General features: G+C 38.8%; 1 protein-coding gene across 1 annotated transcript in view; it reads right to left on the reverse strand.

The window, feature by feature from the left end:
* Positions 1–9,392, reverse strand: part of PHEX (phosphate regulating endopeptidase X-linked) — a 98,993-nt gene extending 89,601 nt beyond the window's left edge. Inside the window, exons 1-3 of the mRNA XM_085210819.1 lie at positions 8,811–9,392; positions 4,811–4,879; positions 3,072–3,233 (exon numbers count right to left, since the gene is read on the reverse strand). Of these exons, the coding sequence (XP_085066945.1) occupies positions 3,072–3,233; positions 4,811–4,879; positions 8,811–8,922 (343 nt within the window). The 5' untranslated portion in view covers positions 8,923–9,392. The remainder of the gene's footprint in view (positions 1–3,071; positions 3,234–4,810; positions 4,880–8,810) is intronic.
* Positions 9,393–14,059: the final 4,667 nt, after the last annotated feature.

Consider the following 14,059-nt stretch of genomic DNA (forward strand, 5'->3'; position numbering starts at 1 on the left):
GCTTTACTCTCAAAACTGGCAATGCTTAACGACAGCTTCAGTACACTGTACAGCTACACCTACCACCTTCTGGTAAGGCAAAATTAATTCTTACTCTTGTAAGCCTATTATCGGCTGCAAGATCTTCTATGTCTATTGGCCCTGAACAAAAAATGAAACTTCCAGCAGTTTGAAGATACCCCTGGGTAATCAAGGGCTTGCACAAATTTGCACAAATACTCAAACTCCCTTTCTGCTGAAAGCTTGGGAAAATTCAGGAACCAGGAAACAGATTAGATATTTAAATAATTTATTTTAAACAGCGTCATTTTTAATATATTGTCTGAATAAATACTTCCATCTATATCACACCATCAAAGAGTATCAAATATGAAAAATGTGGATCTCTGGCCAAGTCATGTTATCGCTCTGAGATTAACAGATTTCTTTAATATAATAAATATTTCAGAACATGGAATTAGCTTAATAATCATCTCCTTAAAGAGTGAGGCTTTTTTAATCTCTTGAGTCAAACAGGGCCATTTCCAATAGTACGAGATGTCTTTAGGAAAAAGAGATTACACTGGCTTCCAAGATCTGGTTAGCCATATATATTATCCAGTGCAAACAATCATAGTCTTGGCAAAATTTTGAAAGCAATGATGTGGTCATCCACAAATTAATAACTAGAAGTGTCAAGCTAATTTAGTGAATTAACTCAGGCTAAAGCACAAAGATATATAGAGGCTGAAGTTACGCCTTGTTACTTTGGCTAACAATATGATATCCAGCACTCTTTATTTATTTTTAATTACCAAGAGTATGTTTTGGAGATTTTATTCAATAAAAAGTTAATGAGAAGATAAAAATGTTATATTAAATCAACTCCTCTACTCCACCAAACATTTCACTTTTTTCCCCTGTACTATGCTAAGGAGCAGTTCAGGCCATCTGTTAATGTAATTATCAGGCACTTCATTACACCCCTTTTTTGATAAGGCGCTTCCATTAAGTAAATACTTCTCACTTAGATGTTTCTTTCTTTGTCTTGTACTTTCATAGCTAGGGATTAGCAACTTCTAAAGGGACTGCAATGAGAAAGCCATATAAAATGTGGCATAGCATGATGTCCTTGATTAGGCATTGTAAAAAGAGGAAATTAAGGATGAGAGTCACAGCTTGCTACTCTATATTCAATTAGATCTGTCTTATATGTGGCTAAGGTTCATGCAGGATGTGAAGTTATCTAATACAGCCTTATCCTGGCAGCAAAACAATTAGAATGCAAAACATAACTTAAAACAGCCTCTGGCAATATTTTTTCTTTTGGTTGTGACATCTTCAGCAGACTTAAAACAGCATCATCAGATTGTATCCCATGTTGAAACTTCAAATTCATATTCTCAAACTCAATGCAGCTTTTAAAATGCTTAATGATGTGAGAATTGAATATTGTGTGACTGAAGAAAAAAAGTAGAAAAGGGCTTTGATCCTATACAAATACATGTACAAAAACTGACAGAACAATAAATGCTATATTCAAACACAACATTCTAAAAGTGATCTCTGTTCTGTGGTGAAAAAAAGCAGATTGATAGCTCAACTAATAGATCAATAATATGCTCAAGGTATGTGATGCTCAGGCACACTGACAATGACAATGAATCTTGCTCGTCTCCATTCTTTTATGTGATATGGTTTTAGTGGAGATTATGAAATTTTCTCAGTTTTATCCTACTAACAGTAATCATCATCTTTCTTTCCAGTTTGCAGAACTTCCTGATGAGAGATGTTGCTGCAGAGTATAGCACAAAGCCAAGTCATATACAGATTAAAACACTTTCTTCCTACACTCTTCCAATCAAGGCTATTTTTTTATCCAGACATATCCTTAAAAAGCCTTCTCTTTCACTGATGATAGTTCAGGTACTTCAACAACCAGCTGAACTGCAACTTGAAAGAAACAATCTCTACATCTGAAAGGTTTCAAATTGCCTCCTGCTGAAATCTAGCTAACTGTATTGGAAAATATTACTATTTTTGAGTTCTTATATTCTTTTCCTGCAGTTATCCACTGTCAGAAAGAGTGCTGTCATAGACCAATGGTTATCTGTTTCTGGATCTTCAATATGCATTCTGTACTTGTACACAGTAGACTCTTAGTCTACCCAGTCTACTTCAAGGAGGAACTGCTGCTTTCCCCATGGTATATGAAATATCCTTTTGGATCATCATTCTTAAACTGTAGAGCTGACAGCAATTAGAATCATAGAACCACTAAGGTTGGAAAAGACCTCCGAGATCATCTAGTCCAAACTTCTACCTACCACCAGTATTTCCCCACTAAACCATGTCCCTTAGTACAACATCTAAATATTTCTTGAACACTTGCAGGGATAGAGCTTCCATCACCTCCCTGGGCAATCTGTTTCAGAGCCTGACCACTCTTTAGGAGAATTTTTCCTAATATCCAACCTGAACCTCTCCTGGTGCAACTTGAGAACATTCCCCCTTGTCCTATAACTAGTCATGTGAGTAAAGAGGCTGACCCCCACCTTACCACAACCTCCCTTCAGGCAGTTGTGGAGAGCAATAAGGCCTCCCCTGAGCCTCCTCTTCTCCAGACTGAACAATCCCACTTCCCTCAGCTGCTCCTCATAAGACTTGTGCTCATGACCCCTCACACCTTTGTTGCCATTCCCTGAACATGCTCATGGGCCTCAACGTCCTTCTTGCAGTAAGGGACCCAAAACCAAATACAGCACTGGACCTCACCAGAACTGAGTACAGGGAGACAATCACCTCCCTGGTCCTTCTGGACCTGGGGGCACTGCTGGCTCATGTTCAGCTAAACATTGACCAACACCTCCAAGTTCAATACCCCAGGTTTTTTCTTCCTTCCCCCTTCTGTCTCTGTTATAATACATTTTCTTCCAATGTTATTTTCAATAAAGAAAATAATAATATACTTAAAAGAAAACATGATATCATGCAATAAGCTGAAGGGAGTGTGCAATCTGTATTCATTTCAACACTATCCGCTTAACAAGCAACACTGAAAAGCTATACGCTTTCAGAAATGACATATTTACCCTTCAGTTTGAGGTCCACATTGTGTCGCAGCCAAGGATATACACCATAGTTTGACATGTCTTCGGGAATAGGGTTGTTATATATCCAGCCATCACATGCAAATCGATAAAAGTTGTCACAAGGATCTACAGATTGATTTATCTTGCTTAAGACAGCAGCAGCTGTAAAAAAGGATACCACATAGATGTTATGGTACTTTTTAACCTAAACTGAGAATTCTATGAAACCAAAATCCAGAAATGATGATTAACCAGTTTCTGCAATGTGATGCTGCTCACTTGCAGCTAACTCTGAGTATTCTAGGACTGATGAATGTCCCGATCTCTGCTCTTTCTAAAACAGCGGCAAAAATAACACCCAGCTTCTCTAGCATCTAACAATGCTTACATAACAAGTGGGAAAAGACAAAGTATCTGTTCAATATATGCTCAATTGCTTTAAGAGCAATGACTACCAAACTTACAGGAAAGTGATCTGCTGGGGCCAGGCACCTGAATACAGACTCTGCACTGTTGCTGTGATGGAATTATGTGCCTGAGGAATAGTGATGATATGTATCAAACAGTTACTACTGCAGGTGAGAGTCATTAGAAAGAGATGAATCTGACACGCTTGATAAAAAAACTTCTCTGTATGTAAACAAATGATCACACATTATAGAGATTATGGCATAAATCTATGTGAGTAAAGTAAGAGAGAATATGAAAATGCTAGACGTTTTCTTCCTAAATAACCATGTGTTTTGAGCCTTATAGCAATAAATAAATAGAAAAATTAATTTCCTATCAGAACATCTGATACTTTTACGGACTTTACAGTACTGTTTCTAGCATTCAGTATTTTTATGTAGAATACTTTCTATGATATTTCTATGTTTCAACTGTAGTTTCACTTCTCATGCTAGAAACTCTGAGACTGACCGCATTGAATAACTTTTGGTCTGCTATGTATACAGTCTATGTACGTAGCCCCACAGAATTTTGTCAGGATTTCAAATACAAGGGTTGTTTTAATGTGGTTCAGAATGGAAATAAAAATTCTTAGAAGTTCACACAATATCCACTTTGTTTCAAATGAAATGAATCTAGGGCCAGGTTTCCAGATGTAGTAACAATTGTTTGATCTTTGCTCTCATTGCATTCAATGAAAGACTCTCACTGATTTAGGGGGAGTAAAGCTGTCAAAATGACAAGAACAAAATGAGACTTAGGTCCTACCAAACCTGATCTCTTTAGCTCACATTTCATACTAACAGATGTCCCAGTTCCATGAGGTTTACAACATGCATACCTGTGTGAGGAAGATCCTACTGATACAGAAGTAGTTTCAGATTTTGAGCCACAGTTCCTATATTGCAGTCGTGCACACCTATGTAAGATCTGACCCTAGAACATTTCTGTGCAGTTGAATATTTTCTAATTACTGAGAAGGAACAAAAAAAAGTTTGAGACACTCAACATTTGGTTCCTCTAATAAAAAATAGAAACAAACCCAACAGGAAACTTTGGTTAACCTGGATAGAATAGAACTAAAGCAATTAAAAACAGGAAATTGACTTGCAGAAAATATACTCAGATCAGCGGTGATTTAGACAAATATCTTTTTTAAAACGTTCTTATTTTTTACCCTAATTATTAATTAAACATCATGAGTGAAAAGAAATACGGAAAAACAATATAAATATCTCAGTAGCATACTGTGATTGTTATGTAATGGATAGGAGACAGCTTTTGCTTACCAGCTTCAATGCATTCTGCAGTCAAACAGTACTGTTGCTTTGGATGAAATTTTATGAGACCTTGGCTAACTGCAAAATAGAAAACCATAATGAGATCGTTTGCCACTGATTTTGACCATGTGAGACAAATACCATATGCTTGATTGTTCAAATGTCAGTGCAAGATCTGGCCTAATGCATCTCTAGCCACAGTGATTTAGAACACCTATAATGCGCATTAGGTAACTACTGCATCTCCTAAAAATTATATAGGTTGCTCCCAAAGTAATTCCTCTTATTTGTTTCCATGGAAATGACAACAGATACAAAGAGCACAATAGCACTATTTGATAAAGCAAATTATCAGATACCAAACACTATTTTTCATCACAGTTACCACCATTAGCTATGCACTTTTGCTAGTGATGAAAAAGAACCTTCATGACATGCTCATAAAAGTCTGCCCTCCAGAATGTGGCTTGTCTTTCACATTGCTGCCACCACTGCTGAAACAAACAACCCAACCCTCACTGTGCTCAGATCCACTGTTTGGTCTCCAGAAATATTCAGCAAGTGTTGATGAATGTCAATGAGTGCCAGTTTTTCCACATTAAGGAATTCAGTGACACACTTTTGTTTCATCCGCACTTCCACATCAGATGACATCGTATCAGACAGCCTCTCTGCTGCCGTCTGTCACACAGCAACAAAATCTGATGGAATATTAGTGGGAAGGTTCAATCTCTACTACCATACCACCAACATCTGCCTCTGACATGTGGGCCAAAATAATAAAATTTTGGAGCTGCCCTCATATTTCCCCCTCTTGTGCCTGATTCCTCAACTTCATCTGTCTTTGCTCTCAGGCAACATGGAATAAGGGTACTCCATGTCACATAGTCCATTTGCCCAGTGCCTAGGCAGTGAGCGCCACCACAGTACAAGCAATCCATCCCCACTGATGGTCTCTGAACATGGAGCTACCTAGCCATCTTTTGCAGGACTTTCCCTGCTGCAGCTCTTTCTGCAGCAGCGCTGCACTATCTGGCTCCATTGGCATCTTTGGTATCCTTTCACTATTGTTTGGAATGAGCTAAATTGGCAATGGCTGCAGTAAAAAAACCCTGGTTTATAAGCCAGAGTGCAGTGTCTGCATGAACTGGCCTCTGAAGGTATTGGACATTTATTCACTTCCAAAAACTTCACTGACAAGAGCTATGGAATACTCGGTTAATTTTGGTCCTCTTTCAAAAATGTGCATTTTCCCAGCCACTGAAATTTAAATATGATTGCTTAATCGAGACACTCCTGTCAGGCAGCAAATATGCAGATAATTGATACTTGGGATGAAGAGTCCCAAGGGGCAGATAAAATAAGATTCAGTAGATGTGCTCAGAAGAAATAAAGAAATATCTCGCTATCTCCATTTTTTTTTTTTTTAATAACTCAATCCATAGCAAATAAAACAGAAGCAAAAGCAAAACGGTATGCAACTACTTCAGGGTGTTATGATGATGGTTATAAAGTTCTCTTGTAGTTCAAAAAGAACAGGAAGATATTAGATGGTAGTTCAGCACATGAAAATGTTAATGTTAAAAAAAACCCTGAAGGCTAGAACTTCATACCTTAGTCATTTCTTAGTGATACTGAAGATAGCAATAAACCAGTGAAAAACAACATCTCAAAAACTACTTCTAGGTAATCCAGCAGTTAGCCAGGAAAAGCACTAGGTTTTGAAACAAAGAAAGATTGTAATCAGAATACTGAGGAGAAAACAGAGAAGAGTAGGCAATTTTGAGCTATGTAAACTACAAATAATGGATAATGTGCCTATTACTGAATAGTTCTCCAAAAGCATCACACTCCACCCAATTCATGGGGATTTGCTGTTTCCCTCTTAAAAGCTAACCTTTTAGAACTCATCGAGGTCTTGAAGGTTTGATAGATTTTTTTCTTAACAAAGTAGAAAAAAGAGGGAAATTCCCAGATACTCTTTCTGCTTGGTGAAAAATGAGGGAGAATGAAAATGTGTCAGCAAAGATAAATAATTCAAAGCAGCCCTTACAGTTCTGATACTGCAGACATCCAGAAAAGTGGAAGGGCTTGTCAGGGGATTTGGCATTTCCTTTAGTGTCAATGGTACAAGCAAATAATGCCAAAGAAAAATCTATGGTTCTCCCAGATCCTTCTGGGAGTTGTAGGAGTTAGAAGGTGAGCAAGCAAAAGAAGTAGGAGAAGGCAATGTTCTGCTTCTCAGACTGGAAAAAAAAAAAAAAGTGATGGGGAATAAAAAGTGATGAGGAATAGTTTCAGGTTCACCAGAAACAAGAAGTTACATGAATTAAATGAAAACTGAAGAAAAAAAGTCAACATCTGATGCCTGAAATGTTTCAGATGACGAGAAACAGTGGCTTCCTTTTCTGTTTGACAGAGCTAACAAGGAGTTAAATACAAACTTCAAAAAAAAACAAACAAACAAACAAAAAAAAAAAACAGTGTCAAAATGAAACAGTAGAGCATTTCATTGACAAAATGTTAGAATAGTTTAATTATTTTCCATTGCCCTTTTGATTGAAATCTTCTGACAATTTCCAAACAAATTCTAAGAACATTATGGTTGACTAGAGGCCAGCATTTATATTTTCATTAGGCCAATGAAAATTTTGATACTAAATTTGATACAGAAAGGATTTAACACTTATAAAACAGTCTATGAGAATTATTATATTGCTTAAATGTTCACATCTGGTCCATGGATAAAGGACATAACTCTGATAATCCACTGTAGTAAACTTCTGTTGCTTTGTATGAGCAATACGTAATCAAGCAACTTAGTACTAAAAAAAGAACAAGGTTTCACCATTACCTCCTGGTGTTTGATATCATATTATTTAAGGGAAAAAATGTTATTTTTCTTGTAAAGCCAATACTTTGCATTATCAAGGTGAAGATCCAATCCTGATCATTATAAAGTGTTTTATTGAATGTTATTGAATGGGGTGGGATTCTTCACATACACAATAGTTACTTTTGTGCAAATATTTGTGAGATTGATTCTACAGCAGAATACTATCTGAGTGAGAGCCTGCTGCTTCCAATGTTTGCTAGAAAACCCAACACCATTTTCTCTGTTGTCACTATAGATGTATCTTTCAAACAACATCATAAAGTATGGGAAGGAAGCAAAGAAGTTTTCTTAGAAATTAAGTTTCCTGAGGTCCAGGAAAATTGGTCTGAAGAAATGAAAAGTTTGTCAGAATTATTCTAAAAGAGGATCAGTCTCTTCAAGCTTTTACAGAGTATTGCTTTCTATTCAATGTCTAGTTGTTTCTGGGTGCTTTTATACCCAAGGTACACCCTTCCAACATCCTATATTCCAACAAAACCAACCTACAAATGATTGCAAATCCCAGAGATAAAATAATAATGCCTTCTCTATTTTGCCAAGTAACAGCTAATAAATCCGATCAAAACATTTTAGTTTGTTCCCAGATGTACCTCATGATTTTTGCAAAGATGCCTTTGCAATTCATCATAGAAAAAGAAACATCTAAAAAATGTGCAAGCATATGCATTACTACAGGAATTTCAGCCAATCCATAATGAAAACCAAATGAAGGATTACCCAACAGGTTCCATAAAATGTATGCACTACAGATTGATTTTCAGGAAACAGAGAATTTTAGTCCACATTGGTCACAAACTGCCAGTTTGCAATCGGCATTACCAATATTCATAATCTTACCCCTTTCTTCCCATTCTGTGAAAGAATCCCACTCTAGCCAGAACTCATTCAACTGAGTATTTGAATTTAAGCTCAGCTTTCAATAGTTACACGTTGCAGCTTCTAGCTCTAACATTCCCCACAAAAAAAAAAAATCTCTTTGCTGATACACTTCAGGGTAAAAATAAAATGGGGAAAAAGAAAAGACCAGGATTGTGACCATAACACAAACGCTCGCATGGAGCAGTTGTGTTCGGAAGGGTTACCCTCACACCAAGCCTGGACCTTCTCACTTACCCAAAAAAAGTATGGTGCCAAGTGCAACGGTGCCAGCCACAAACACGCCGAGGGCAATCCGCGTGGCTTTGCTGGCTGCTCTCCTGCTCGCTGGTACTGTCTCCCCTTCCATCGGGATGGGCTCGGATGTGCTTGTTCTTGAAGAAGTCTGGTTTTGCTCTGCTGCCGTTGTATCAGGAGCTCAACTACTCGCAAGCTGCATCCCTCAGCTCTCCTCCTTCTCTCTTCTATTTACAACTTCAGGTTTCTGTTGTGAACCATTTCCTAGGCACTTCCTGCTCTCTCCCTCTCAAAGCAAAACCATGCACTCGTAAAATAGTGGCTGCTTTCCGTGCTTCCCTCTGACCAGGACTAGGGAAGGCAAGCAGTGACCACTCTATTTACAGCTCCTCTGCCTGTAAAGTCTCTACGAACCAATCGCTCAGCAGTCCTCTTTATCAAGAGTTCAGAGCACGAGGATTTCACAACGTTGCCGAACAGATGTTTTAGCTACTCTAACATATAGCCGTAGAGCCTTCACAATCAAAGCAGGATTTCTGACAACTTTCACAAACACAGGACTGATTGAAGGTTTTCATTTTCCTTTGTGCTTATTTAAAAGGCAATTTGCTGACTAAAGCTGTTTTGTCCTAAGCCACTCTTGCTGCATTGCATTGTGTGGCTTCACCAGAAGCGATATTCAACCAGTGGACAAATCCCTTTTTAAAGTTTCCTAAGTACTCTTAGAATATCGTGTAGCATTTTATTTTGGGAATTTGGTATGTGATACTCTGTGCCAAAAATCACAATCATGCAGCAAAAGCAGTAATCAGCACAACCTACAGAATAGTGCTCCTTTAAGAGCTGGATTTTTTTTTTTTCCAGGCAAGATATTTCAGTCCTTGCTGATATACGATGAACTGTAGGAGAGGAACCTATACCTCCAAGTCAAATATCACTACAAACTTAGTGGAAAGCATCTATTGGGCACTTTAATTTAGGAAGTGGGGAGAAAAGACTTATTTGTATGGATTTCCAATTTTCAGGCTTAGACTTGATGATCTTCTCTCCAGGTGGCAAGGTTTCCCCTTCAATTCATAACAAAATTTTGGAGTTAATTCTCTGATATGACAGTGACGTTCAGCCCTATGAAGAACTCTCTATTTCTCCAGGACTGGACACTCGTGTAAAACTGAAGGATGCAGGGAGAGGCAGTGACACATCCATGATCTCAACAATTTGTGTCTGAGTTACTTCTATACTGAGTTCTTATCTCAGCCAAAAATCACTCTGATTAAAAAAAAAAAAAAAGACGTAAGGATAGAAGACAGGCAAGGTATATCTGATGGCAGAGTTACCAGCCTGGGAAACAAACAAACAAACAAACAAACAGAAAAAACAGATTAAGTATTGTGAGTACTAGCACACAGGTTTACCTGGATCCCAGATTGGCATAAATGGAAAACTCACTCCATCTACAACATGATTTGGAAGGTTCTCTAAGTCTTCTACATCCTGGCTGGGATCACGCAGGGAAAACACTCATTGATGACCCTTGTTCTCATTCAACAGGATGCAGAAGGCCATTCTTATCTCTGCTCAGCCCAGACACGGAAAAATGCATTTGTTTCTTTTCACCTGCCTGCTTGTCCCGTATTTATCGCATGATATCCAACAGCTGAGAAGGAAGAGGGAAATGATGGTGTCAGGGAATGAAGAAAATCATGTTCCCACCTGTAAAGTCTTCCGTTTAATGTGTGAATGACTCCAAGTGCACGAGCAGATCCTTGGTTTATAAACAATCACTGATACAACTCTGTCAGCAGCACAGTTGAGAATATAATTTTAAGTGACATCAGTGCTATTGAGACTTCATGTACAAATCACTACAAGTCTCAGAGGGGCTGTTAAAAGGTCAGGGTGCTGACACAGAAAATGCATGGACAAGTTGTGATCTCACCATTTGATCAACTTCACCCATTCCCCAAACACCAAGTAAATTTCAATAGGAAACCCTTGGTAAGAGTTTCTGTTTGTTCTTGTGAGTTTCCTTCAATGTCAGAATTAAACCACTGATATTGAAAATACTAAACAGTTACCGGACAGTGAATACCTTCCATCATCTTTATATCTTAACTGATCAACACTAAATTATCATATCCCCACTCACTCAGATTCCCTCTTACTTTAAGACTTAAAATCTGGTATTCTAGAGAAGTAAATACTTACAGCCTAGCATGTGCTGAATGAATACGCTGTATGAGTGTTTCACTAACAGCATTTTGTTGCAAGGTAAGATCTCTTCCTAGGACAACACCAGACCAGAAATCAAGAATAGCTTTCAGTGCTGCAAAGCAGAAACAAATTATTTTCCAGCTCTCCCGAGGAGACTGGGAAGCAGATAAAGGGGAGAGGCTGGACAATTCAGTCCCCTTTTCCAAATAGGAGCCTTAGCCAAAGCAATGTTGAAGGCAGTGAGAGCATGGAGGAATCCTGACAAGAACTATCCAGCTCCAACTACAGAATGCCCATGGATAGTCAGACCCAGGCAGTGCATGATCCTTCTGGCAAGGAGTCACAAATCAGCTGCCAGCAGCCAAATGACTTCTCTAAGCTGGGGTTTGTGGGCTTATTTACAATGTGGCATCATGTCAGTGTTCTTCCTTCTGGTTAAAAGAGCCTGGATGCTGTCAGTATCTTATTTTGGTTTCTCCAGCATGAAGGAACTACAAAATTAGAGATAAAGCACAAACAGCTGCATAGAACAGCTGCAGAGGTCCGTTTCTGGCAGCAGTTGAAAAAGGTGTACGGAGCACATATGAATCAGCTTCTGATACTGCTGATCAGTAACAGAAGTTTAATGTTGCATTTGAGACATTTTCTTGGTATGTGCCAGGATTTGGTTGCCCTGCTCATCATAAGCACAGAAGCAATTTGGCAGGTACCCAGTATGCACCATGCTTAAAACTGCTAGAACAGCTAACAGCACTCCTGGTGATTATAGTCCAATAAGGTATTTAATGAGGCTGTGCATAGACTCTGATAAACATTCATAAAACATTGAATGGACGTAGGAAAATATCCAGTATTTGAATACGGTACACTCTGAATTACTACTCTTTCACTCAGAACTGCCTCTGACCGAGATCCCACTCAAACAATGGGATCACTTTGGCACTTAAAACAGTGCTAGAACAACGTACAAACATTTCCACTCAAACCCTCACATAAAAGAGCTGGCAGACCATTTGGAACATGCTCCAGGCTGAACCACAGCAGAAGCATTCCAATGCCCAGAAGTTTGTCTATATGCATAATAAGCGTGTGCACACACATGCGTATGGCTGCTCACTCACAAACACAAGTATTTGCACATCACCTCACTGTTTTACGAGTAGGTGCAATTCTCACGTCCATGGATTATGCTAGTCAGGAAGGGTGCCGATCAGAGCTGACACTGATTGATTGAGATTGAACTACTCTCCGTGTACCTTGGTTTAAGGTTAAATTCCCATTTCTTGAGGCTTGATTATCAGACGCCTTCAGTGAACGTACAAAATAACACATTTTGCCTATGTTTCACTGAAAACAATAGAAACCAGAGTTATGTAGGCTGTCACTGAATGCTGGAACCACAAAAGAGCCTGAGGTTGGTACATGTTCAGCCCAAGCTTGCCGAAAGACTTGTTCAGGCTCACTGGAAAATATTTTGTCCTTCTTTAAGTGTATTGAAACAATTTCTGTACTTTTTATGAAGATGGAAAAATCAGTTCAGATTTAAAGTTAAAAAAAAAAAAAGAACAAAACACATGGGAAACTTAAGACCCATAGGGTTTGTAAGGGACCTCTAGAGATCACCTAGCCCAAGCACCTCCTAAAGCAGGTTCCCTACAGCAGGTCATGCACATAAGTGTCCAGATAGGTCTTGAGTACCTCCAGAGCAGGAGATTCCATCGCCTCTCTTGGCAGCCTGTTCCAGGGCTCTGTCACTCTGACAGAGTGTTAGTATGGAACTTTTCTGTTTTGCAGTTTGTGCCCATTGCTCCTCGTCCTGTTGTTGCTGATGTTAGTCAGAGGGGGCATTTCCTCACATGCTGTCCTCATGGTACATATTCAGGGCTTGCCTCTCAGAGGCAAAGGTTGCCTCAGAGGAATAAGTTAAACTTGCCAGAGGCATCTTGCAGTCAGAACATCACAGCTTTGATGGTGCCTATCAAGCATTTTTAGTAAACAGTCATACCTCACTTTTGGAGACAGAACCACCCAGGCATATGCAGATTGAGTGCCATCAGCAGAACAGCGCACAGCAGAGCCTGTGAAGTTATGATGTAGTGTGAGTTCTATGCTGGCTTTGTAGCATGGGGGTCAAAGGACATGCTGTACTTCATTTCATTTCAGCTGTTCCATCATGGAGACTTGAATTGTTTTCTTAACTACACAGTTGTTGCAACCAGAACTGGCTGAGTGGACTCTTAGTACATACACTGTGCTTGAGAAAAAAAACAGTGCATTGCATCTGAAGATAGCTTGACCATTTGTCCTTAGATCTCTAAATCTTACAAATGACACTCCTGGCTACAAAAATCCCCAAATTTCCATGCAGTAGTCAAGAGCAGCCATACTTCAGGACAAACTGTTGCTTGATTCATCTCAGACAGGCAGCTGGAAATATATAACTCCATTGTTTTCCACTGGTGAGACACATCACAGAGGGCCTCAGTGCAGCTGTGAGAATGTGGGTCATTAATTAAGACCCAGTACAGAGTCAACAGGCTCTGAACATTGCTGGTGGCAAACTTTTCTACAAACATCTTCCATACAACCGCAAATGTGGAGGAAACACCCTGCAAAGCAGAAAAAATTGTCCTCCTACAGTTCTAATTCCTCAAATCATTTTCTTATTGTTATTATTGTTATTATTATTCTAAGTAGATTAAGCTGTCCTTCTTACTTTAAGAAGAACTTGTCCTTGTTGCAGGAAACATTGCTTTCTCAGACCAAAAGGTGCTTGTAACCAGCCCAAACAGCAACTTGCTTTGAAAACCAACATCTGGGTTGATTAAAGTTAAACCACTCAAGTTTGCAAGCTTTCTGAGAGCTGCTTTTGAAAAGGCACTTTAATGAAACAATGCATATGCTCTCAAGCAGAAAGGAGAACTGCTTTAGGCCTTCCTGCAATTTTTCTTCAAGAAGTGGATTAAATTATAGCTAAACAAAAAATACTTCTCCTAAAGGTCATGTTCACACTATTCTTAAGTGTTTTTATGGAT

Source organism: Meleagris gallopavo, chromosome 1, assembly GCF_905368555.1.
Source record: "Meleagris gallopavo chromosome 1, MGAL_WU_HG_1.1, whole genome shotgun sequence".
In the NCBI taxonomy this organism is placed as follows: domain Eukaryota; kingdom Metazoa; phylum Chordata; class Aves; order Galliformes; family Phasianidae; genus Meleagris; species Meleagris gallopavo.